The sequence below is a fragment of the Macaca thibetana genome, chromosome 1, assembly GCF_024542745.1.
Source record: "Macaca thibetana thibetana isolate TM-01 chromosome 1, ASM2454274v1, whole genome shotgun sequence".
NCBI lineage: Eukaryota > Metazoa > Chordata > Mammalia > Primates > Cercopithecidae > Macaca > Macaca thibetana.
This window is the reverse complement of record NC_065578.1, coordinates 201,110,712-201,133,975: the sequence shown is the minus strand read 5'-3', so window position 1 is coordinate 201,133,975 and position 23,264 is coordinate 201,110,712. Positions and strand designations below refer to the sequence as shown.

Below are 23,264 nucleotides of genomic sequence, written 5' to 3'. Positions count from 1 at the left end.
TCACCAAGGGGGCTGTAAAGGTCGACTCTGTGCAGGAAGACATGAGCTCTCTCGCTTTGGGACTGTGTATGAGGTCCTAGTTTGCTGCCTGGAAGGCTGCCTTCAGACTCAAACACTCTGATGACATCGTAGGTAGCCTTGGTCTAGTGAGCACCTGTACCTGGCAGCACCCCAATATGGGCGGGGTGGGGGTGATTGTGTGTGTGAACTAAGGCAGGCACAGTCCTGCCCTCAAGGAACTGTAAGAGGCTCTTTGGAAATTAAGTGATTTGGCTGGGCACGGTGGCTCCCACCTGTAATCCCAGCACTTTGGGAGGCTGAGGCAGGCAGATCATGAGGTCAGATCGAGATCATCCTGGCTAACACAGTGAAACTCTCTATGAGGTCAGATCAAGATCATTCTGGCTAACACAGTGAAACTCTGTCTCTACTAAAAAATACAAAAATATTAGCCAGACGTGGTGGCAGATGCCAGTAGTCCCAGCTACTTGGGAGGCTGAGGCAGGAGAATCACTTGAACCCAGGAGGTGGAGGTTGCAGTGAGCCGAGATCATGCCGCTGCACTCCAGCCTGGGCGACAGAGCGAGACTCTGTCTCCAAAAAAGAAAAAAAAAAAAAAGACATTAAGTGATTTGTACTTTTTTTTTTTTTTTTTTTTTTTTAATGAGACAGGGTCTCACTGCGTCACCCAGGCTGGAGTGCAATGGCAGGATCAAGATTCACCGCAGCACCGACCTCCCTGGGCTCAAGTGATCCTCCCACTTCAACATCCTGAGTAGCTGGGACGACAGACACATGCCACCATACCTGGCCAATTTTTGTAGAGATGGGGTTTTGCCATGTTGCCTGGACTCAAGCAATCTGCCCCCTCAGTCTCCCAAAGTGCTAGGATTACTGGCGTGAGCTGTCACGCCTGGCTCTGATTTGTACTTTTTTAAAAAGATATGAAAGATTTTTATACCTTTTTAAAGTCAATTTATGGCATTGAAAGTCTGATACATAAGAGTCTACTAAGGATGCAGGTATCTATGTATCTCATTGCAGCCAGGACAAGTTAAAGGCTAAAAAGCTGAAGAGGAGCAGATTTCAAAACTAAAAACTTACACAGAACAACCTCCAAAAGAAGTGAGCAACTGAGGTACAGAGCAACATACGGAGGAGGCTGCTGTTTGCACAGAAAGTAGGGAACTAGTTGTAGCGGTAATTGCTAATGTATGCCTAGAATGTAAATAGAGGGCACGAAGTCGTGCGTGCTGGGCCTAGGAGAGAGATCTTCTCACTGTCCACATGTGGTACCTTTTGAACACATCACGTGCTCACTTATTCCCAGTTCCAAAAAGGGGAGCAGTGGAAACTAGACCTCTATAACACAGAATTAGCTCAAGAGAAAATATCTTACCTGCAAGAACTCTTCTCACAGAATGAAACATGGAGGTAAACACGGAGTCCTTTTTGGGATGGAGTTCTGGGGCCAAAAAGAACAGAGTCAAAAACTGCAAGGCTGCCCGAAAAGACTGATCATGTCCCGCAAGAGCTGGCAGTTCCAACAGTATCTGAGAGTAAACACCCTGGTAGAGGGCAGCGTGGGAGAGCAGCGTCCTGTCGGTTACGTGGGAAATGTTGGCTCCTCCACCCCTGCAGTGCTGACCGAGGTCGGCTTCCAAGAGCGCGCTGACGGATGAGATGAGGACAGAGGGAAGGTGCCAGCCCTGGGCCCCTCGCACTGAGCAGAGCTGCAGCACAGCTCCCGTCTGCAGCACAGCCTGCTGCAGCAGCTCAGACAGTGCTGCTGGGGCCTCCTGGCCCAGCTTCTGCTCTTTGAGGAAAGGTCCCAGGACATGGCACAACCTGGTTAAAGACACCAGAAGGAGCTGCCTGCCCTGGGGGTTCTGATTTTCCAATTGTTTGCCAGAAGCTGCTTCCATGTATGGTTTGGAACTAGAGAGGAATGTGGTGATTTTTCTAAAATTGAGCAACAAGCTCAGCTTCATTTGGATGAGCATCTGCATTAGCTCCTCTAAGAATGTACCTATCACTTGGAGGAATTCCAGCCAAGTGGGATCATCCATCTCAATAGGGAACCTACCACTAGCTCTGAACAATGAAGTCAGTACAATCTCAAAAATATCACTACCATACATGATCTTGAACACAGAGCGAGCACTTTTCCCCTTTTGCAGGTAACCAAGAAGCTGGTAGCAAGTCATCAAGAACTTGAGAGCCAGTGAGGAGGAGCAAGAGCATCCTAGTCTGGTGATGGCCATGGACAGTAACAGAAGAAAATAATGCACATGATAGGGTGGTAAGAGGCTGTCCAGCTGTAAAGCAGAAATCACTTCCAAAAGCCCCAGGATGCTTTCCAACTGCTCTCCCTCCAGCTGGATGGGGAAGTCACTCTTGACCAGGGATAGTAAGTTCTTGGCAATTTCTCCTCTAGGTTCTAAACCTTCGGGTCCAGCTTTTGCAAATCTGTTTTCCCAATGACCCACAACCATGTGGTCCTTTTCAAAAAGCCAGGGAAGCTGCTGACTGACAAGACCTGAGTCACGCTGGGCACCAGAACACAGAATGCCGGAGCATCTTGCGGTTACGCACATTAAGAAAGCAGAATGAAGGGACTGCATCTCTGGAAAGAGAGGGCTATGAAGGATGGCTTTGGAAATTTTTTCCAGTGTGACGTATGCCTCTTCCTCTATTGAGCCTTCCTGGGCTTTGCCCATTGGTAAAGTTCTCAGCAGGACACTGGCCAGGTATCTCACATCATCTGGACACAGATAGGATATCAGAATGGTGAGATTTGACACAATCAAGTGCCAGTGTGCTACAGGGTATGTGAGTCCACTCACTGTCCCAACTTGGCCATCCCAGGAAGCCATCGTTCTCTGATTCAAGCTTTTTCTGCTGGAACCAATAATAAAGGCAGCATCGCACCTCAAACTTCGGAGGGCTTCTTCAGACCGGAAACTAGTGTGCATTAAAGTCCTTCTCATTTTCTGCAGGTACAGCTGTTCCAAGCAATATCTACCAAGAGAGCTGAACTGGGCTGTAAACTTCTCTAGCTTCTTCCAGTGCTGTGTTTCTACACCTGGGAGCAATGAAGGGACGTTCGAGATCTCCACAGCAACACCTATAAGGGCCCCAGACATAGAGTGATACTGGCTACAGTTCAAACTTAACATAGCGTCCACTTGGGCCCAGGAGTAAGCAAGCAAGAGTGCAGAGTCACTGACCTTCTGCAGCCACAGCTCTGGCTCTGGGCCTAGGGGGTCCAGGAGAAGGGCCAGCAGGGGCTGCACCAGTTCCCTCAGCATCCTCTCCATCATGCACTGCGTCCGTCTGACGATGGGCAGGGGCGTGCTGCTGTCCAGGCTCCTCATGTTGAACATGATGCAGTGCAGCAGCGAGCTCAGTGACAGTGACTTCAGGGCCATGTCAGCATCACTCTGCAAATAGGGCAAGACTAAAGACTGGAACTTCTCCAGCACAAGGGACCACGTGTCCAGGATCTGACTCGGAGGCAGCTCAAGGAGGCATGCAGACAGTACCGTGGAGGGGCCCGAGGCCAGCACAGGCTGCCTCAGTGTCTCAGCAGCTGGACGACAGATCACCCCCAAAACTTCTTCAAACAACCGTGGCACTTGTCGGAGTTTGGCATAAGTCTGGAAGACAGTATGAATAAGCGTCTCCTGGGCTTTTTTGGTTCGAAACTCTGTTACTTCTGCATCGATCCATGCCGAAGCCAGCAGGTCATCCAGGTCTGGCTCCAAAATCAAATGATTCAGAGAGATCAAAGTCTTCAGGCAGCGGAACCAGGCTGGTATGGGTGCTTGTGCATGGTTTATCAGCAGCTCAGCCACATGCCGGTAAAAGCGAAACTGAGCCTCTTCGTGCCGAATCCTGTCGGCAGCGATGTTATAGATATTGTTGTTGGCCACTGAGTTTAGTAGCTGTTCCACAACCAAAAGCTCTGTGGTCCAATCTGATGTGGACAGGGCTTTGCTCTGCTCCTCCTGCAGGTGTGAAATCTTCAAGCAGCCAAACAGTCTGGGGAGAACCTGGAAGCAGAGAAGCTGGTTTCCCTCCTTGAAGTAAGACTCTAGAAAGAGCTTATACAGTAAGGCGACTGAATTGGCCACAACAGAGGTATGAAGGGATGCTGCACAGTAGCCAGCACTGACCAGCCTGGTGAGCACGGTGTCGATGGGAGCCAGAAGGTTCTTCATGGCTCCCGCTTTCACATCCCCTTGCTGCTGGTCCAAGAGCTCCTCCTTGTAGGATGACAGCAGCTCAGGCTGAAAAATTCCTCCTCGGAACACGGCCTCAATCTGACTTCTGATGTCCCGGCTCAGCACCTGCCTCAGCTGGCCCTCGCCAGCCTGCGTCCATGTGCCCCCGGAGAGTAAGTGCCTCAGGACCAGGCACGGCTGGAGCAGGTGAGCAGTCACATCCCCAAAGGCACGTCTTGGGTTGACCTGCTGCTGCAGGATCAAGAGATAATGGCCAAGGGCCAGGTGAATGACCTCAAACAACTGGGCTACCACGGCTCCTTCTGGCTGCTTGCAGGCCGACCAGCAAAGCTGGCTCAGCAAGGTCACCATCAGCTCCTGTTTGGCCGTGTAGATGACAGCAAGGGCAGGGGTTGACAGGATGCCCTGGCAGCATCGAAGGACAGCACAGATGTTTCTTTGGGAACCCCGAAGAGAGAACTCAGTTATTCTTTCATTTATGATCTGAAGAAAGAAAGAAAATTCATTACTGACCTTAAACCCATATACACAAGAAAAGTATCCAAAAAAAAAAAAAAAAAAAAAAACAACAAACTCACCCCTTACCCTCATCTTGGTAAGAAAGAAATGCCCAGATTACCATATTTCAATAAACTTGACATAAGCTTAGTGCATCAAAATAAGGCAAAGCACCTGTTTCAATTCCTCCACACATCCATCTTCCACCAATGCAAATCTAGAAAAGGATCTGTGCCTTTGTAAATTTGTTGTCCCTTTTTTTAAAGCTGGGTTTTAAAGGGCTTAAATGCCAAATATCACTTTCCCTTGGATCCTAAACCTGCAACTGAGCTTAGATGTTACCAGGCAGAAGGAAAATTGCACTTAAATTATGACCTTGTGGTCCAAAATACATGTTTACAGGCAAGGCACGGTGGTTCACACCTGTAATCCCAACACTTTGAGAGGCCAAGGTGGGCGGATCACTTGAGGTCAGGAGTTTGAGACCAGCCTGGTCAACATGGTGAAACCCGACTCCACTAAAAATGAAAAAATTAACCTGGCGTACACCTGTAATCCCAGCTATTTGGGGGGCCGACGCAGGAGAATGGCTTGAACCGGGAAGGTGGAGGTTGCAGTGAGCTGGAATCAAGCCACTGCACTCCAGCCTGGGTAACAGAGCAAGACTCTGTCTGAAAAAAGAAAAAAAAATACATGTTTATAGTCAATTATACTTTTTCTATTTAAAAAAGCCAAAGCGAAAGACACTCTTTTAAAAAGGAAAGCAGCTGGGCATGGTGGCTCATGCCTGTAATCCCAACACTTTGGGAGGCTGAGTGCGAGGCAGATTACAAGAGGCCAGGCGTTTGAGACCAGCCTGGTCAACATGGTGAAACACCATCTCTGCTGAAAATATAAAAATTAGCCGAGCATAGTGGTGCACACCTGTAGTCCCAGCTATTCAGGAGGCTGAGGCACAAGAATCGCTTGAACCCAGGAGGCAGAGGTTCCAGTGAGCCAAGATCACACCACTGCACTCCAGCCTGGGTGACAGAGACTGTATCTCAAAAAAATGTTTTAAAAGGAAAGCAAAGGTTATGTTGCTACTGCTTATTATTCAGCAAATCTATTGTCTACTGCTCTCAAAATTCCAAAATTCACAAACACCAGAAATTATGAGAACCAGGCAGATTCATTCACTCACAGGTTAGGTGACTTGCTCCCAGCCTTATGGAACCTGAGAACCAAACCTATCCCAGGTGCTAAGTTATCAGGTACCCCAATGAGATAGGTATTATTATTTCTATTCAAGTAATTGCTGGTCGTGGACTTTTAAAGTTACTCTGGAAAAGCTGTAACAAAGATGACAAATCCTTAAACATCAATGCACTATTACAGTGATCTCCAAATTTTTGATTATACAACTCATTGATTTTTCCTGCATTTATACTCAATAAGTATAATTTATTTATAAATTATCCACATATGCTACAGCACTAACATTTTATATAATTATGAAGCATACATAAAAATAAAAATTAAGTATGGCTTTTTAAACAAGGAGACATTCTAAGATTTTCTTCCCATATTCCAAAAGACCATTCGAAACAAGCCACTTTAGTGACCACTGGTTTATTATTTTCAAAAGTGACCCAGTTTGGAACATAATCTCAAGAACTGTTAAGCCTTATGTGCCATCAGGCAGCTCAACCTTCGTTCTTCTCCGTTACTAGCCTCTAATGATTTTCTCTCTGCCTGCACACTCATGAGGGTGAGGCAGTGTTATGGCTTCACAGCCCAGGCTTTATACTCAGGCAGAGTGAGGTTCAAATCCCAGCTCTGCCACTAACTAGCCATATGACTTTAGGAAAGTGAAACTTCTTTGAGCCTAGCACACATTAAGTGCTAATTAGTAGTAGTTTTTATCGTATCTAGCTATTCTCGTGGTGTATAAACACACTCCGTTTTGACAATGAAGTTCCTACTTCTGATCCGAGACTTTAAAATCACTTTCAGTCAAAAACTGTGGAGGCCCCAAGTTGCCGGCCAAGCCACCAGTGGCACTTGTGGCTCAAAGGCCATAGTGGGGTTAAAAAAAAAAAAAAACCTTTGAGGAAATTTCTGTCCAGATTTTGGCCTTTGATCTCCCTCCAGGCCAAAAGAAAGGTGAAGAAGAAGAAAAACAAATCAGAGAAGCATAATTTGCTAGCTACCTTTTCCAATTAAAAAGGTAATCAATGACCGGTTTATGAAATCATTCTAAGCTTTTTTTGAATATTAAATAACAAAATGCTTACAGCCTATGATACACATTCAACAGTATTATTATAATTCCAACAATATTACATGCTTCTCCCCTACCTTAATATTTCCTATATCTTCATACAACTGACACTAAAACAAGTTTCCAGTGTGAAGAAGAAATCAATGGAGATGCATGCAACACATAACAGGACAACAGAAGAGTGAATTACCTTGACTAGGGAAATCTGAAGATTAATGGTCTTTCCATTCTTGAGGAGATTCTGCAATTTTCTGCTATGTAAAATGTTATCTATGTAGATCCAAAGCCTTTCAACAATATCTTCCTTTAGCTCAAGTTTTTTCTTATAAAAGGCAACCAATGATTGTCTTGCCCAGTCAAGTAATACCTGAATTTGAAGGAAACATACACTGACAATAAACTTATTTGCTAAGAGAGAAAGATGTTAGACATCAAAGGGACATTACAGGTATAACCAAATCCAATTGCCACGGGGGCGAACTTCTCCTTTAAAACTTACCTTTGGAATATTACTTAAGTGTTCAGGTATTTTAAAATGTTTATTATTAAAGGATAAGAAGGCCGGGCACGGTGGCTCAAGCCTGTAATCCCAGCACTTTGGGAGGCCGAGACGGGCGGATCACGAGGTCAGGAGATCGAGACCATCCTGGCTAATACGGTGAAACCCCATCTCTACTAAAAATACAAAAAACTAGCCGGGCGAGGTGGCGGGCGCCTGTGGTCCCAGCTACTTGGGAGGCTGAGGCAGGAGAATGGAGGGAACCCGGGAGGCGGAGCTTGCAGTGAGCTGAGGTCCGGCCACTGCACTCCAGCCCGGGCGACAGAGCGAGACTCCGTCTCAAAAAAAAAAAAAAAAAAAAAAAAAAAGGGTAAGAACGGGAAAACAAATTTGTCTTGTTAGGGCAAATTAAAAGTTTCAGGTGAAACTCTAACACGTCTTACCCCCTTTTCTGAGATTATACAGGCATACCTCATTTTATTGCGCCTTGTGGATACAGATATTGCATTTACAGATTGGAGGTTTATGGCAACTCTGTGCCAAGCAAGTCTATCAGATCCTTTATTCCAACAGCATGTGCCTGCTTCATGTCTCTGCCACATTTTGGTAATTCTCCCAGTATTTCCAACTTTTTCATTCTTATTCTATCTGTTATGGTGCTCTGTGACCGGTGATCATTGATGTTACTATTCTAAATGTTTTGGGGTGCCATGAACTGTGTCCTTCTAAGTCAGCAAGCCTAATCGATAAATGTTCTATGCGTCCTGATTGCTCCACCAAAATGCTATTACCCTGACCAGCTATTTTCCCCTCTCTCCTTCTCCTCTGGCCTTCCCATTCCTTGAGACACAATAATATTGCAATTAAGCCAATTAACCCTACAGTGGCTCCAGGTGTTCAAGTGGAAGGACTAGCTGCATGTCTCTTACTTTAAATCCAAAGCTACAAATAATTAAGCTTAGTAAGGAAGCCATGCTGAAAGGTGAGATAGACCAAAACCAAGCCTCTTGAGCCACTTAGCCAAATTGTGAATGCAAAGGAAAAGTTCTTGAAGGAAATTAAAAGTGTTACTCCAGTGAACACCAAATGATAGAAAGTGAAACACCCTATTGCTGATATGGAGAAAGTTTTAGTGGTCTGGATAGGAGATCAAACCAACCACAACATTCCCTTAAGCCAAAGCTTAATCCAGAGCAAGGCCCTAACTCTCTTCAATTCTATGAAGGCTGAGAGAGGTAAGGAAGCTGCAGAGAAAAGAGTTAGAAGCTAGCAGAGGTTGGTTCATGAAGTTTAGGGAAAGAAGTCATCTTCATAACATAAAAGTTCCAGGTGAAGTTATCTAGAAGGTCTAGCTAAGATTACAGACAAAGTTGGCTAAACTAAACAGATTTTCAGTGTAGAAAAAACAGCCTTCTATTGGAAGATGTCATCGAGGACTTCTTTTTTTTTTTTTTTTTTTTTTTTTTTTTGAGATGGAGTTTCGCTCTTGTCGCCCAGGCTGGAGTAGAATGGTGCAATCTTGGTACACTGCAACCTCCGCCTCCCAGGTTTGATTCTCCTGCCTCAGCCTCCCGAATAGCTGGGATTACAGGCACCCACCGCCACGCCCGGCTAATTTTTTTTTTTTTTTTTTGTATTTTTAGTAGAGATGGTGTTTTGCCATGTGGGCTAGACTGTTCTCAAACTCCTGGCCTCAGGTGATCCACCTGCCTCTGCCTCCCAAAGTGCTGGGATTACAGGCAAGAGCCACTGTGCCCAGCCACCATCTAGGACTTTCATAGCTAAAGAAGAAAGTCAACGCCTAGCTTCTAAGCTTCAAAGGACAGGCTGACTCTCTTATTAAGGTCTAATGCAGCTGGTAACTTTAAGTTGAAGCCAGTGCTCACTTACCATCCCCAAAATCCCAGGGGCCTTAAGAATTATGCTAAATCTACTCAGCTTGTGCTCTGTCAATGGAAAAACAAAGCCTGAATGATACCATATCCGTTTATAGCATGGTTTACTGAAGATTTTAAGCCCGTGTTGAGACCGATCGGAACCAAACGATTCCTATCAGAAGATTACTGCTCTTGGGTGACCAAGAGCTCTGATGGAGATGGACTAGGAGATGAATGTTGTTTTCATGATTGCTAACACAACATCCATTCTGCAACCCATGGATCAAGGAGTACTTTTGACTTTCAAGTCTTATTATTTAAGAAACACATTTCCTAATGCTATAGGTGCCATAATGATTTATCTGATGGATGTGGAGAAAGTCAAACTGAAGATCTTCTGGAAAGAATCACCACTCTAGATGCCAGTAAAAACATTCATGAATCATGTGAAGAGGTCAAAATATCAACATTAACAGGATTTTAGAAGAAGCTGATTCCAATCCTCGTGGATGACTTTGACGGGCTCAAGACTGAAGTGGAGGAAGCAACTGCATATATAATGGAAACAGCCTGGGAACTAGAATTAGAAGTGGAGCCTGAAGACGGGACTAATAAAACTTGAATGGATAGTTGGTTCTTAGAGATGAGCAAAGAAAGTGGTTTCTTGAGATGGAATCTACTCCTGGTGAAGATACTGTGAACATTGCTGAAATGACAACAAAGGATTGAGAATAGAACTTAAACTTAGTTGATAAAGCAGTGGCAGGTTTTGAGAAGAAGTCCAATTTCGAAAGAAGTTCCACTGTGGGTAAAATGCTGTGCCTTTCATGAAAGGAAAAGCTCCATCAATGCAGCAAACTTCACTGTTGTCTTATTTTAGAAGTTGCGAGTCACCCTAACCTTCAGCAATCACCACCCAGATCATCAATATCAAGGCAAGACCCTCCAGGGTGATGACTCCCTGAAGGCTCAGATAACCAATAGCATTTTTGGGCAATATTTTTAAATTAAGGTATGTACAGTTTTTAGGCATAATGCTATTGCATTCTTAATAAACTACAGTACAGTATAAACATAAATTTTATATGCACTAGGAAACCAAAAACTTTGTGTGACTCACAATATTGTGATCTATTTCGGTGATGTGGAATCAAACCTGCAGTATCTCTGAGATATGCAACTAAGTTTTAAAAGTTCGAAACACAAAGACTGCTCAGAACGACCACAGAATGTATCAGACACACAAAGCAAAAAAGCAAGTAAGAGTCCAAAGTCTGGGATTTGTGTCCTGGCTTCCCCCACATTGCCTGCAGCTTAACCTCTAATACTATTAATATTATACGTCATCTGGGAGACAGACACAGTTGATATGAAATCACACAAGTGCTTTATGAAAAGGAGGACTGTGCCTATACAGGTTCCATTACTGTGTCGTGTTTCCTTATTCACAAAACATTGAAGAAAGGTGGTGAGGCCCCAGCTCATGATCCCAGAACTGTCAATAACAGTATGAACAGTGACAGATGCCAGAAGGAATAAAATCTCTCAGTATAACAACGGCAGAAACTTTGATCCAGTTGGCTGCTAGAGCCTCCCCTTTGTTTCACCCTGGGCAGACTTGCCAGGTGATGGCCATGCTGCCAGGATGACTCCCACGTGCAGCCAGGTGTAGAAAGCACTGGCTATGACCGCTGCTCTCCGCACCACACCTGATCATCACTTCACACGTCATCCACCTTGGACGCATTCTGTGCTGTCTTCTTTGACAACAGGAACTGGATGTGTATTAATCCAATTTCATGAGCTTGTCATCCTGGTGTTTATCATGCCAACTATTTTTTAGCCTAAAAAGCCTGAGAAATTCTAACAAAATGCAATGCCTTTCTTGGTACCTAGCCTATTTCTAAAATGACTTTATACAAATATTAACATTTCTTTACTTCCCAACCTTCAATTTTTATCCAATCCTGAGGATTTTTAGCAAAGCACCACCAACCGATTATGAAACATCACTTTAGATTTATAAGCAAATGCAGCTATCAATGGACTTTTAGAACCTAACTTCTGTAACTTAATTACCCATGTGTTCATTAATGCATATACTTAATTTGTAATATAATGTCTCCAAACAAAAGAAATGCTAAATTTGGTGGGTTCATTTATTTATTTTAAAGAGACAAGGTCTTGCTCTATCGCCCAGGCTGGGAGTGAAAGTGGCACAGTCATAGCTCATTGCAGCCTCAAACTCCTGGGCTTAAGGGATGCTCCCACCTCAGCCTCCCAGGTAGTGGGGACTACAGGCAGATGCCACCATGTCTGACTAATTTATATACATATATATTTATATATATTTTTTAAGAGATGAGATCTTATTATGTTGTCCAGTCTGGTCTAGAACTCCTGGCCTCAAGCGATCTTCCTGCTTTGGCCTCCCAAAAGAGAGATTACAGGCATGAGCCACTGCCCCCAACCTAAATGAGGTTTTTTAACAGAAAAAAAAAAAAGTATTAATGAAGTACCTGACTGATTACTTTTTTCATTGTCATTACATTTAACTTCCAACAAAGTTCCCTCCCCAACTTTTTCTCTACTTTTTTATTTTAACCAATTGTCAATATCCAAATTATACAAGTGATAATTATCTTGACAGACTGTAAAAATATGAGTTTCACATTAAACTTACTTGTTCTTTATTTGGAAGAAAGCACTGGTGAGAAATCCAAGCAAAGTGAGCTAGTTTTAGTTTATCTTCCCAGGAGGTTGTCTTGCTTTTAAGCTTAAGGGAAATGCCAGAATAAACAGCAGCCATGGCTAGGCTTTATCTACAATTTAAAAACAATGGAAAAAAAAAAAATACTATAACAAGGTCAGACTGAGGAGGCACCAGAAAGCCAACAATATTGCATCTTATTGTTTACCTAATATGTATTCTTTTAAAAGTTTTTAATGAATCAACAGATTTGTCGGGGTAAATCTACATACAAGATACTTGACTCCATGAATTTTCTGGGGGAAATTCAGACAAAAGCAAGCAAAAGATGGACTGCACACACAGAAGATGGACTATATGTATTCCAACTGTGATCAAACATCACTTCCACAAAGGTGAGTGTGTAGGAATTCAACAAGGCCAATATCATTGTTTACATTACTTGTGGAAAGAGTCATTCATACATGGTTTCAAATTGAAAGAGGAAAAGATACATAAGCAATATCTGGAGAAAGTAATGTGTCTCCAAGTGAAAAAGAAATCCCCAAAGGAATACTGTTATTTCAGCTGCAACAGTAACCTTCCGCTAAGACTTTTATTCAGTCACGTATAAATTTACAACGCACATACACACTTCAAAAAACATACAAGAGATACTTGCACAAGGAAAAGACTAAAAATAGAAAACAAAAAACCGTTAGGTCTCGGGGATAGCAAACATACCAAACACCTACAGTTACTATAATACTGGTAAACTTGGCTTTGAGTTTCCTAAAAGTTACAGAGAAAAGGAACGTTAAGACGTTTTCATTTTAGAAATTAAATTATCCTTCACTCTACTGCAGAGAACAAGAACCATCAAGTGCTGTCAGTTTTCCTATTTTGTCAAAATGTCCAAAACGAATTCAACGATGCCTGACTTCTAAGTTCAATACCATAGACCGCCACCGCGACAGCTACAAAGTGCATAACAGGTGTTTGCTGAACTGGCTACAAAGACAACCGAGATGCTCTCCCCAGCTCCGCCAAAGTTCGGCTCTCCGGGCCTGCAACCGCCCTTACCGAGCAATGCGAAGTCCAGGGCGGACAGCACAGCCCTGCCAGCACTCCCTGCCCAGCAGAAAGACACCAAGCAACAAGAACCAGGGGAGAGCAGCTAGATGCCCGGAGGGAGTTTGCCTTCGCGAATGGAGCGTGCCCAGTCGGCTCTCGCCCAGAGTCTGCTGGCGGCACCGGAACTGGGCAGGGTTGGGGGACCCCCATCCCGGGCCCGGCCTCAGGTAGGGAGCTCTCCTCAGGACCAGCCCCGGGTTGGGGACTCACATCGGAACCTGGCTGCAGGTAGGAGCTCACCGCGGGTAGGGACTCACCTCGGGACCCGGGACCGGTAGGGGGCTGACCTCGAGACAGCTCCGGGTAGACGGCGGAGGACGGCGGCAGCGGCGGCGGCGGCTGCTGTCCCGGTCCCGCAGCCCCACCACGTGGGACCGGGCCCCGCGCTCCTTCCGCCCGACGCCGGCGGCGCAGCGGGGAGGGGCGGCACGCACGCCAGGCGTCGCCAGCCGAGCGCCGAGGCGCCTCGCCCATTGGAGGAGACGGTTGCGCGTTGGAGGCCCGAGCGGCCCAGCCCGCGGCCCGCTCCGTGTCAGTCAGTCATGGAGCGGCCGCCCAGAGCGGCGGCGGGGGCGGCGGGGCGCGGGGCGCGGGGGCCCAGCTGAGCCGACCATCGGAGCGAGACCCTGCGGCAGAGACGACGGAGGCGGAAGCAACCCGATCCCGGAGGCGGCGGCGGCGGGGGGAGCCGGAGCCGCCTGGGATGTTCAGTGAGTGCTGGGCGCACGGGCGGGGAGGGCCGGGAGGGTCGCGAGGCGCGCGCGCGCGCGCGCGGGGCGGGGGCGGGGGCGGTGGGGCCTCGGCTGGGCGCGCCTTGGCTCCCGCCGGCGGGCGGTGGGGGTGGGGCGCGGGAGGCGGGGCGGGGGGGCGGTGAGCGGCTCTGCGCGGGCGCGGCGGCCGCGCCTCCGCCCTCGGCCTCCCGAGTCGCGGGCTGCGGCCGGCGGCGTGGCCTGCAGTCGGCGGCTACACCTGGACGGGCGTCGCGTTCCTGCGCAGGGGTGGGTCCTGCGGCTTGGATGCCGGGCTCGGGGAGGAGGTGGCGGGCGCCCGCGGGGAAGGTATCCCAGTTCCCGACAGCCAGGCAGGGAGCACGGCTCCACAGCTCCTTTGCACGTAGGGGAAAAGGAAATGTCTTTGCGGCGAAGTCGGGATTCAACTTTGCACATGGTGATCGTGCGTGGGTGGGTGTGGAGTCGATCTCCGCGTGTGACACGGGGGAGCCAGAGTTAGACTAGCTGCTGCAGGAGAGTGCCGAGCTGCAAAGTGTCTCTCGGGGCTCTTAGCCTCATGACAGCAAGGTAAGGTTGGTGCGCCCATGGCGTGGGACGGGTTCACCATCCAGCTCGCGAAGCTGCCAGGCTTTTGAAAATGTATTCGATAAGGCGTTGGTCCGAAGTGAGTGGATGGTTAGAAACAGTGGTGTCATTTTAGACTTAGCGGAAGTGGAGTGCAGGAACGCTACATGCAGTTCTCCCATCAGTTGTGAAAGTCGTTGTAATGTGGATCTCGCAGTCTTTGTGGTTCTGGGATCAGAAGGTGAGTGCCAGTCCCATGCGGTGTCTGTCTTAAATTACTGCACCTAAACCGACCTTGCACATTGAAATCTCGGAATGGTGACTCCTGCTAACAAGCAGTTGGGAGCTGTGCTGAGAGGAACAGTAAGGGCGGAGCATGTCTTACATTAGGGGATTCAAGTGTGCCAACACCTGAGTTGGGGATGTAGGAGAGGACACGGAGGCTGCTCCCCAGTTCCTGATCACAGCTCTACTTGGAAGTGGGAGTAGGAAAGGGAGTTTTGTGCCTAATAGGTTAAATGCATCTGGCCACATCTTTAAACTTTGGAACAGCATAATGTAGTGGATAGAGCTTGGTGACAGTAGACCTAGGATGGAAACCATGTAGCCATCTGCGTAACCTCTCTGAACTGTAGTTTCCTCATCTATAAAATGCAATGATGAGGAATAACTTAAACGTGGAATTTTTTTTTTTTTTTTTAACAGACAGGGTGTGTCTGTGTTGCCCAGGCCTGGGCTCAAGCAATCCTCCCGCCTCAGCCTCCCAAAAAACAACCTTTTTAAAGGTACCCAGAAAAAGAATGATGTATATGAAAATGGCTAAATGTTAGCTATTATGATTTCCTTTTTGCCAGATACCTTCTAGGTTCCCTGTAGTCCTAAGTTTTTTGCGTTAAATGGAATACATGCTAATTTTTTAATGAATCGTAAATCCGTCCTGCCTTAAAAATCAGTGTTAAGCTAGAAAATTAAAAGATGGGGTTGTTTTGAGTATTTTTCTTTGTCATCAACAGATTAGATAAGTGTATCTTGGAATAGTTTTGTTGCTCCTGCCTCTAAATGTGAGGCTTATGTGAGCTTCTGTCACTGTGAAACTAGGTAAAGGCCTCACTTAACTACTCAGTAACTGGTTTTTGACTTTGCAAGCAATATGTCAGCACCTGTGAAGGACATCTCTGGGGAAAGAAAGGGGATTTTGTTTTTGCTAATTTATTTTGCTGGAAGGGTACTCTAGGGATCATCTGTTAAACCAGCATTACTCAATGGACAGTACTAGAAGTCAAGTTTCCAGCCTATTTTGTATGTGACTGGTGGCTTCTCAGGTAGTAAGTGTTCTGATCATTCTCTCAGCAAGCATCTAGTAAGCATTCACTGTTGTACTCTCTCAGGAAGCCCCTGGTCATATATAGAATCCTTTGAGCAGCAAGATGCTATAGAAGGTAAGAGCTCAGACCCTTCAGCCAGATGGCCTGAGTTCCCATCCTGGCACTGTGTGACTTTATTGGGCCTCAGCTTTCCCGTCTGAAGAATGTTACCTACGTCGGGTTTGTTGTGAATTTAAAGAAGCCAATCTGTGTAAAGCACTTAATTTTAAGTGCCCGAAGTCTCTTAGCGCCGGGTATGCTCAGTGTTAAGTATTCGAAGTGGTAGTGTGTGAAACAGACGAGTAGGGTTGAGTTCTCTGATAACAGATTTGTTCCCTGGGTCCGAATGTGGAAGGGACTGATCAAGGAAGCTTTTGGGAGGAAGAGATGACTAAGCTGAGCTGCAAAGTGTGGGTGGGATTTAGTCAAACCCGGTTGCAGTGCCAGTGTGGCAGTGCCTCCAACTACTGGAGAGCCCCTGAGGGGAGAAGGTGGAGCATGACCCACCAGTAGAGTAAGAAGAACCAAGGATTGGTCCAGTGAGGTAAACAAAGGCAGATTAGAGTAACCTGGAAATGACACAGTAGACACTCAATTTTTCTATCCTTCACACTAGTGGAGGCATTTGAAAGTATTTTGTTTTGTTTTGTTTTTTAAGACGGAGTTTCACTCTTGTCGCTCAGGCTGGGGTACAATGGCGTGATCTTGGCTCACTGCAACCTCCACCTCCTGGGTTCAAGTGATTCTCCTGCCTCAGCCTCCCCAGTAGCTGGGACTACAGGCGCGTGCCCCCATGCCTGGTTAATGTTTGTATTAGTAGAGACAGGGGTTTCACCATGTTGGCTGGTGGTCTCGAACTCCTGACCTCAGGTGATCCATCCGCCTCCCAAAGTGCTGAGATTATAGGCTGGAGCCACCGCACCTGGCGGCAGTAAATGTTTTTAAGCTTAGCAGAGATAACATCAGATTAGCTCCTTGGAAAGATTGTGCCTGTAGTAGTATAGTATTATGTTGAAAGTAGGGCCAGGTGTGGTGGCTCATGCCTATAATCCCATCACTTTGGGAGGATCACTTGAGCACAGGAGTTTGAGACCAGCCTGGGCAACGTAGTGAGACCCCGTCTCTACCAAAAAAAAAAAAAAAATTTTTTTTTTTTTTTCTTAACTAACCAGGTGTGATGGTGTGCATGCCTGTGGCCCCAGCTACTGAGGAGGCTGACTCAGGAAGATCCTTGAGCTCAGTCAAGGCTGCAGTGAGCCATGATTGTGCCACTGCACTCCAGCCTGGGTGACAGAGCGAGACCTTGTTTCAAGATAAAAAGACTTTTATTTTACTTTTATTTTTTATTAAAATTAAAAAAGTCTTGGATGTTCCCTGTCTGCCCATGATTTCAAAAGGAAAATGGCGGTAGAGTTGGATATTTTATTCCAAATCTCAAAGCTTAGACAGCACTTACAGAAGGCATGAAGAAACCAGGCAGCCTTCCCTCTTAAAAATTATCTTCAGGTATAACTCCCAATGCAATCCCTCCCCCCTGATGTAAATGACGAGTTGATGGGTGCTGATGAGTTGATGGGTGCAGCACAGCAACATGGCACAAGTATACATATGTAACAAACCACATTATGCACATGTACCCTAGAACTTAAAGTATAATAATAATAAAAAATAAAATTAAAAAAAAAATTATCTTCAAGTATGTATTGTATATGCTTGATCACAAGCAAGGTTTTCCCTCAAAAGTCTCATATTTGGGGCTCCCCTGTTACAGGGCACTCTATCTCAGTCTATTTTGAACAACAAGGTGGTGTTTGGGATATTTATTCAATCTTACCAAATAAGTGAAACCAAAAAATAGGAAAGATTAGGTCATTATTCCTGATAGGGGTAGGGAGTATCACAAAGTACAAGTGTTAAGTGCCACACATAATTTTTCCAGATTGCCAAAAAAAAAAAAAAAGCGTGTGTGCGTGCATGCACATATATATACACACACATATATATGTGTGTGTGTGCACATATATGATGGTGAATGAAAAGACGTTCTGCTCACCTGAACAGGCATTGATGGCTTGGGTTGAGATTTCCAGCAACAGCATATGGATTTAAGAAGTGCCTTATTGTAACTGATTTAGTAGATGGGAAAGGTAAAGTGCTCTGGAAATGGAATTTGATGATTCATAGTGACTTAATTCATCACACACACTGGTGTTTAAAATATTCATGAATAGCTGGAGTGAATTTGTTTAGTGAATTCATATATTGCCTTATATATTTTAGATATGTGTAAATTGATAGAGATTATAGTTAGACATTTGATTTTCATCTATAACCCTCAGAGTTTCTCTTTTTTTAAATTAAAGTTGACTTGGCCGGGCGCGGTGGCTCAAGCCTGTAATCCCAGCACTTTGGGAGGCCGAGACGGGCGGATCACGAGGTCAGGAGATCGAGACCATCCTGGCTAACACGGTGAAACCCCGTCTCTACTAAAAAAAATACAAAAAAAACTAGCCGGGCGAGGTGGCGGGCGCCTGTAGTCCCAGCTACTCGGGAGGCTGAGGCAGGAGAATGGCGTGAACTCGGGAGGCGGAGCTTGCAGTGAGCTGAGATCCAGCCACTGCACTCCAGCCTGGGCGACAGAGCAAGACTCCGTCTCAAAAAATAAAAAAAATAAAATAAAGTTGACTAAAAAGTGTTCTTTTTAATTTTCTTATTGCAAAGGAAACGTGGTCATAGGTTTGGGCTTACCTTTTAGTGGGACATTTTACAGAAAGAAATTAGCTGCTGCTGTTTCTCTGCTGAAGCAAATTGTCTTTTTCTTTATTTTTTAATTTGAAGAAGATTTGAAGAGTGATGTATGTTGTCAGTGTTTCTAAACACTATAAAGGCCGGGCGCGGTGGCTCAAGCCTGTAATCCCAGCACTTTGGGAGGCTGAGACGGGCGGATCATGAGGTCAGGAGATTGAGACCATCCTGGCTAACAAGGTGAAACCCCGTCTCTACTAAAAAATACAAAAAACTAGTCGAGCGAGGTGGCAGGCGCCTGTAGTCCCAGCTACTCGGGAGGCTGAGGCAGGAGAATGGCATAAACCCGGGAGGCGGAGCTTGCAGTGAGCTGAGATCCGGCCACAGCACTCCAGCCTAAGTGACAGAGCGAGACTCCGTCTCAAAAAAAAAAAAAAAAAAAACAAAACACTATAAAATACTTCCATTTATAATTGTTTAGTAGTCAAAGAAGATAGCCCCCCAGTAAGGTGTATCAAGGTGAATGGATATTTAATAACTTTACAATGTTTGGCAATAATAAAAGGTAGCTGTGTTTTTAAAACAAAATACTGACTTTTGGAGACTTTGTCATTAGTAAGCAGAAGTGTTATGCAAAACTTTGTGAATTAACTTTTTTAAGCTAAGATGCTGATGCATTAGTTTCACCAGGTAATGTCATGCTGTAGAACTCTGTTGTCCAATACAGTAATCGTTGGCCACATATGACTACTTAAATTAAAATTAATTAAAACAATTCAGTTCCTTAGTTGCACTAGTCATATTTTCGTTGCCCAGTCGCCCTGTGTGGCTAGTGACTACTGTGGTGAACAGTGCAGACTTAGAACACTTCCGTCATTTGTCAAAAATCCTCTTGGACAGTACTGCTCTGATATGAAAAATTGAAGATCATTCCATCCACTTTGAGACACACACACACATATAAATGTTCTAATGAAGCATCTCCAAATCCTCATGTACTGCATTTGAATTCAGTTTCAGGAACAGTGATAAACATAGGAAAACATGCTACCCCTTATTTTGAGAACAGGACAGCCTATTTCTGTCTGCAGTGGTGTTTGCAAGTAAAGTATTTGTGAAAGTTTTCTTTATGTAGTCAAGCATAGTAAGCAGTGTAGAAAGCCATTCTGTAGATTGTGCCACACCCTTCCACGTTAATAAGTTTTGTATAGAAGCAATTTTTCTGTGCTGTAAAACAGTATTAAAGTAGAAATTCAAGAAGATCGTGAGCTTAAAATAAACTCTCAAGAATTCCAAGAAGCTAGATAGCACTCACTTTATTTTTAAGATGAGCTTCAAAGATAAGCCCTGTCCTCAGGGAACTCTCCATCTGTTTAGGGGAACTGAGGAAGAGTGATGGCAAGAGGGGACAACCTGCCTGAGGGCTGGGGTGATTTAGGCTTGGGTGTAGTCATTAGATTTGAAATGTACTTTGGCTGCTTTTCAAAGGACCATATGATGAGGGCCTAAAGGTGGAAGAATATTGGAATAGTCCAGTTGAGAAGTGATTTGTAGAATCGGGCTTAGTGGCATACACCTGTGTTCCTAGCTACTTCGGAGGCTGAGCTGGGAGGATCATGAGCCCAGGAGTTGGAGACCAGCCTGGGCAACATAGCCAGACCACTCCTCTAAAGAGAGAGAGAGAGAGAGAGAAGCAATTTGTGCCGTCAAATAACAAACAGTCAAGATAGGGCAGCAGAAATGGTTGAGTTGCACTAGCCACATTTTTTTTTAAGTTGAGAGAGAATTCCCATTTAGAATAGGAGTTGGTGGCCTCTTCGAAGTAAGGGTGAGAGAGAACAGAATCTTAACATCATGACTGGCTTTTTGGGGGTTTGGTTTTCTTTTGTTTTGTTTTTGCTTTGATGGTGGATAATGGCACCATTAAGCCGACTAAGAAAACCAGGAGAAGGTAGAGGTATTGCAGGTGGAAATGTCTGTTAATCGACTGAGTTCAGGAAGGTGATCTGACTGTAAGTCTTGCATAGTGGTGTGGTGAAGCGGGGAATGTGAAGAAGCAGTGGCAGACGGGACTGGGAGGGCAGAGCCACAAGAGAGGCTTGCAGTGGGCGGGACCAAGGGAGTTTCAAGTAGGAGGTGAGTTCAGCAGCATCACATCCAGCTGAGAGATCATGAAGGGTGGTGCTGGAAAGTGACCGGTTAGATCAGACAAGAGTTAAGGAATCCTAAGTCTCAGTAGCCTGCTGAGGTCAGAAGCGGGGTCAGCTGGCTGGGTGAGGAGACTGGTGAAGGTTTAGCATAGCGTAGGTGGAAGGCTGTAGGGTAAGTAGCTGATGAAATAAGACTTCTGGAACATCAGCTGATGTTGGAGAAAATCTATTTCTCATGACATCTGTTTGCTGGATTTCATGATTTCCACCTACTTTCTACCACTGCTGCCATCCCCACCAGAACGCCACATTCTTCACTGCATCCTGAACCCAGCTACGGCCTTATCCATGTGCCATTTTATTTCTTAGGACACCCTGGGAAAAAACACAGCTTCTAATTCAAGTATATTTCTGTCAGTCTGAGCAAAAATTGAATATGAAAGGCTATCATAATTTTTAAATTATATGAGGTATGACTGAAACGGAAAGTACTATGGCTCATTTATTTTTCAGTTATGATTTATATTTTCACAAAGCTAATTGAATATACTTTATCATGATGATTAATGCAAAGCTAGGGTTTTAGGTCCAACTTAGACTGATCTTTTGATAGATATTACAACCATTTAGTTGCTGTGAGTGAAGAGAACTAATAAGTTACCTAGTAGATACTTTACAAAAAATGCAAAAATAATTTTTTTCATCTGTTATAAGCGTAAATTTACCATTGGGAAAAAAGTACAATTACTCAAAAAAGGCCAACAGTCAGAAGTCTCAGTTGAAGAGCTGATTTGAGGATTCTGTAGTGAGTTTGCCTGAATTTATCTTGAACTCACCCTTACTCAAAACTGCCACCTTATTGGGGCAAGGGGAGGGATGGGGGAGCCAGGTAGTACTCTTTTGGCATTTCATGGAACTGTGTAGTACTTGAACCTGTGATGTGGTGGGTGAGGGTGCCTCCCAGTACTCCTCTACCATCTGTGTACATTAGAGCCTAAGTGGGGTGGGGGTGGAGGGATAGGATGCAGCGTGTAACCACTGAAGGGATTGACCAGACTAGAGTTCCACACTGACAGCATCTTAAGAGAATGCCTGGGGTCCATGTATGTCCACCTCCCCATATTTCTGTAGTTGAATGTTAAGTGTGGCTGTGGTTTTCCCTGCGTAGTTGTTACATTGAAATGATTGTGTGGGATTTTATATAGCAACTTGGTTGAAGTATCTGGCAACTGTTGATATATGAGAATAGATATACATTGTGTCAAAATCCTTATTTTGATTTCCAGAAATACTAACAATGTGATATGAAGAGCAGAGTATTTGACATCTGTTTTTACCTCTGAAAGTTAGGTATTTTATATAAATTGAAAATTATGAGAAATTCTGAAATGGTAACAAAGAGTATAATTATATCTAAATCCAATTTCAGTTTGAAAGATTTTATAATTATAGGAAAAGCTAGGCAGGTAATGAAATTGCACTGTTTGTCTCATGTATGAGTCTCTCCAGAGACTTGCATCTAGTTTAAGGAGAGTTTTTTTCTTTTGGATATTAGAACTCTGGAAATCAATCTGGGTGGAGGGGACCGAGTTATCTCAGGTTCATTAATTATCCATGCCACTTGAAATATAGGTACATTGGAATAAAACCCAGCTAAGTTGATTGGGCTGTTATCTAGTATTTGAGTTCAGCATGGTTATGCAAGAGAGTCACTGCCAGAATTCCTGCATTTAAGATCCATGGCCCTACAGTTGGCTCACCACCCCCACTCAGGGAAGTGCCTTTATCATAAATGGTAGTTTGGACTCAGAGAAACTGCTATTTGGGGCAGCTAATTTAAGCACATTTGTTAGAATCAGTTTTACAAACTAGCTTCTAGCAATCTTAAATATAGTCAGTGTTGACTATCATTCATTCTACTCCGTTCTATTTACTCTTTCATAACTTCACATCTTTTCCCTTCCTCCTCAGACACAAAGGTATATTGTCTCACCTTGAGGACACTGTGTCATCACAGAGTCTGTTCTCCCTATCAGTCATTTGTGTGTCTTTCACACGCAAGGGTTTTTCCTGTCAGAGGTGATCTGAGAGATCCAGGCCCATCTGCCTAGAATGCTCAAGGATGTACATCGATACGTGCATGCATTCCCAAGTCAGCAAAAGATCGGCAGTGTGGAAGTCGGAAAGATTTCAGTCTCGGCTAGAGTAGGGAATTGGGCTGGCTTGGGAAAGTCCACAGACTAGGAGCTCTTGAAGTTAGGTGAAAAGCAGTTTTAGCAAGTGATGGGAAGAGGCACTGGTTGGATTGACTCGTCTTGACTTTGGGCCACACGGGAAAGGACAGTACTGTCACAGCCTCTGTGTGCATTTAACTTTTTTTCATCTAAATATAACACTGAACCAGAATCTGCAGGGCTGGAATTATTTAGACATGTCCACACACTCACGGGATTCTTATGTCTAGCCAGGTTGGAGGATCGCTAGTAGAGCAGTGCTGATCAGT

At 44.9% G+C, this 23,264-nt stretch overlaps 3 protein-coding genes across 4 annotated transcripts in view; 1 reads left to right on the top strand and 2 right to left on the bottom strand.

Moving 5' to 3' along the window:
• The window catches only part of URB2 (URB2 ribosome biogenesis homolog), a 33,783-nt gene extending 20,191 nt beyond the window's left edge, over positions 1-13,592 (bottom strand). Inside the window, exons 1-4 of the mRNA XM_050769031.1 lie at positions 13,465-13,592; positions 12,068-12,206; positions 7,199-7,375; positions 1,400-4,730 (exon numbers count right to left, since the gene is read on the bottom strand). Of these exons, the coding sequence (XP_050624988.1) occupies positions 1,400-4,730; positions 7,199-7,375; positions 12,068-12,193 (3,634 nt within the window). The 5' untranslated portion in view covers positions 12,194-12,206; positions 13,465-13,592. The remainder of the gene's footprint in view (positions 1-1,399; positions 4,731-7,198; positions 7,376-12,067; positions 12,207-13,464) is intronic.
• The window catches only part of GALNT2 (polypeptide N-acetylgalactosaminyltransferase 2), a 1,373,297-nt gene that overhangs the window by 639,784 nt on the left and 710,249 nt on the right, over positions 1-23,264 (bottom strand). The gene's annotated exons all lie outside the window — the stretch shown is intronic.
• Positions 13,671-23,264, top strand: part of TAF5L (TATA-box binding protein associated factor 5 like) — a 32,572-nt gene continuing 22,978 nt past the window's right edge. The window contains exon 1 of one of the 2 annotated variants that reach the window (XM_050769205.1): positions 13,671-13,917. The gene's annotated coding sequence lies outside the window, so the exon portion shown is untranslated. Of the gene's footprint in view, positions 13,918-14,078; positions 14,206-23,264 lie in introns of those variants that run through there. The other variant, XM_050769215.1, reaches the window with a different exon arrangement.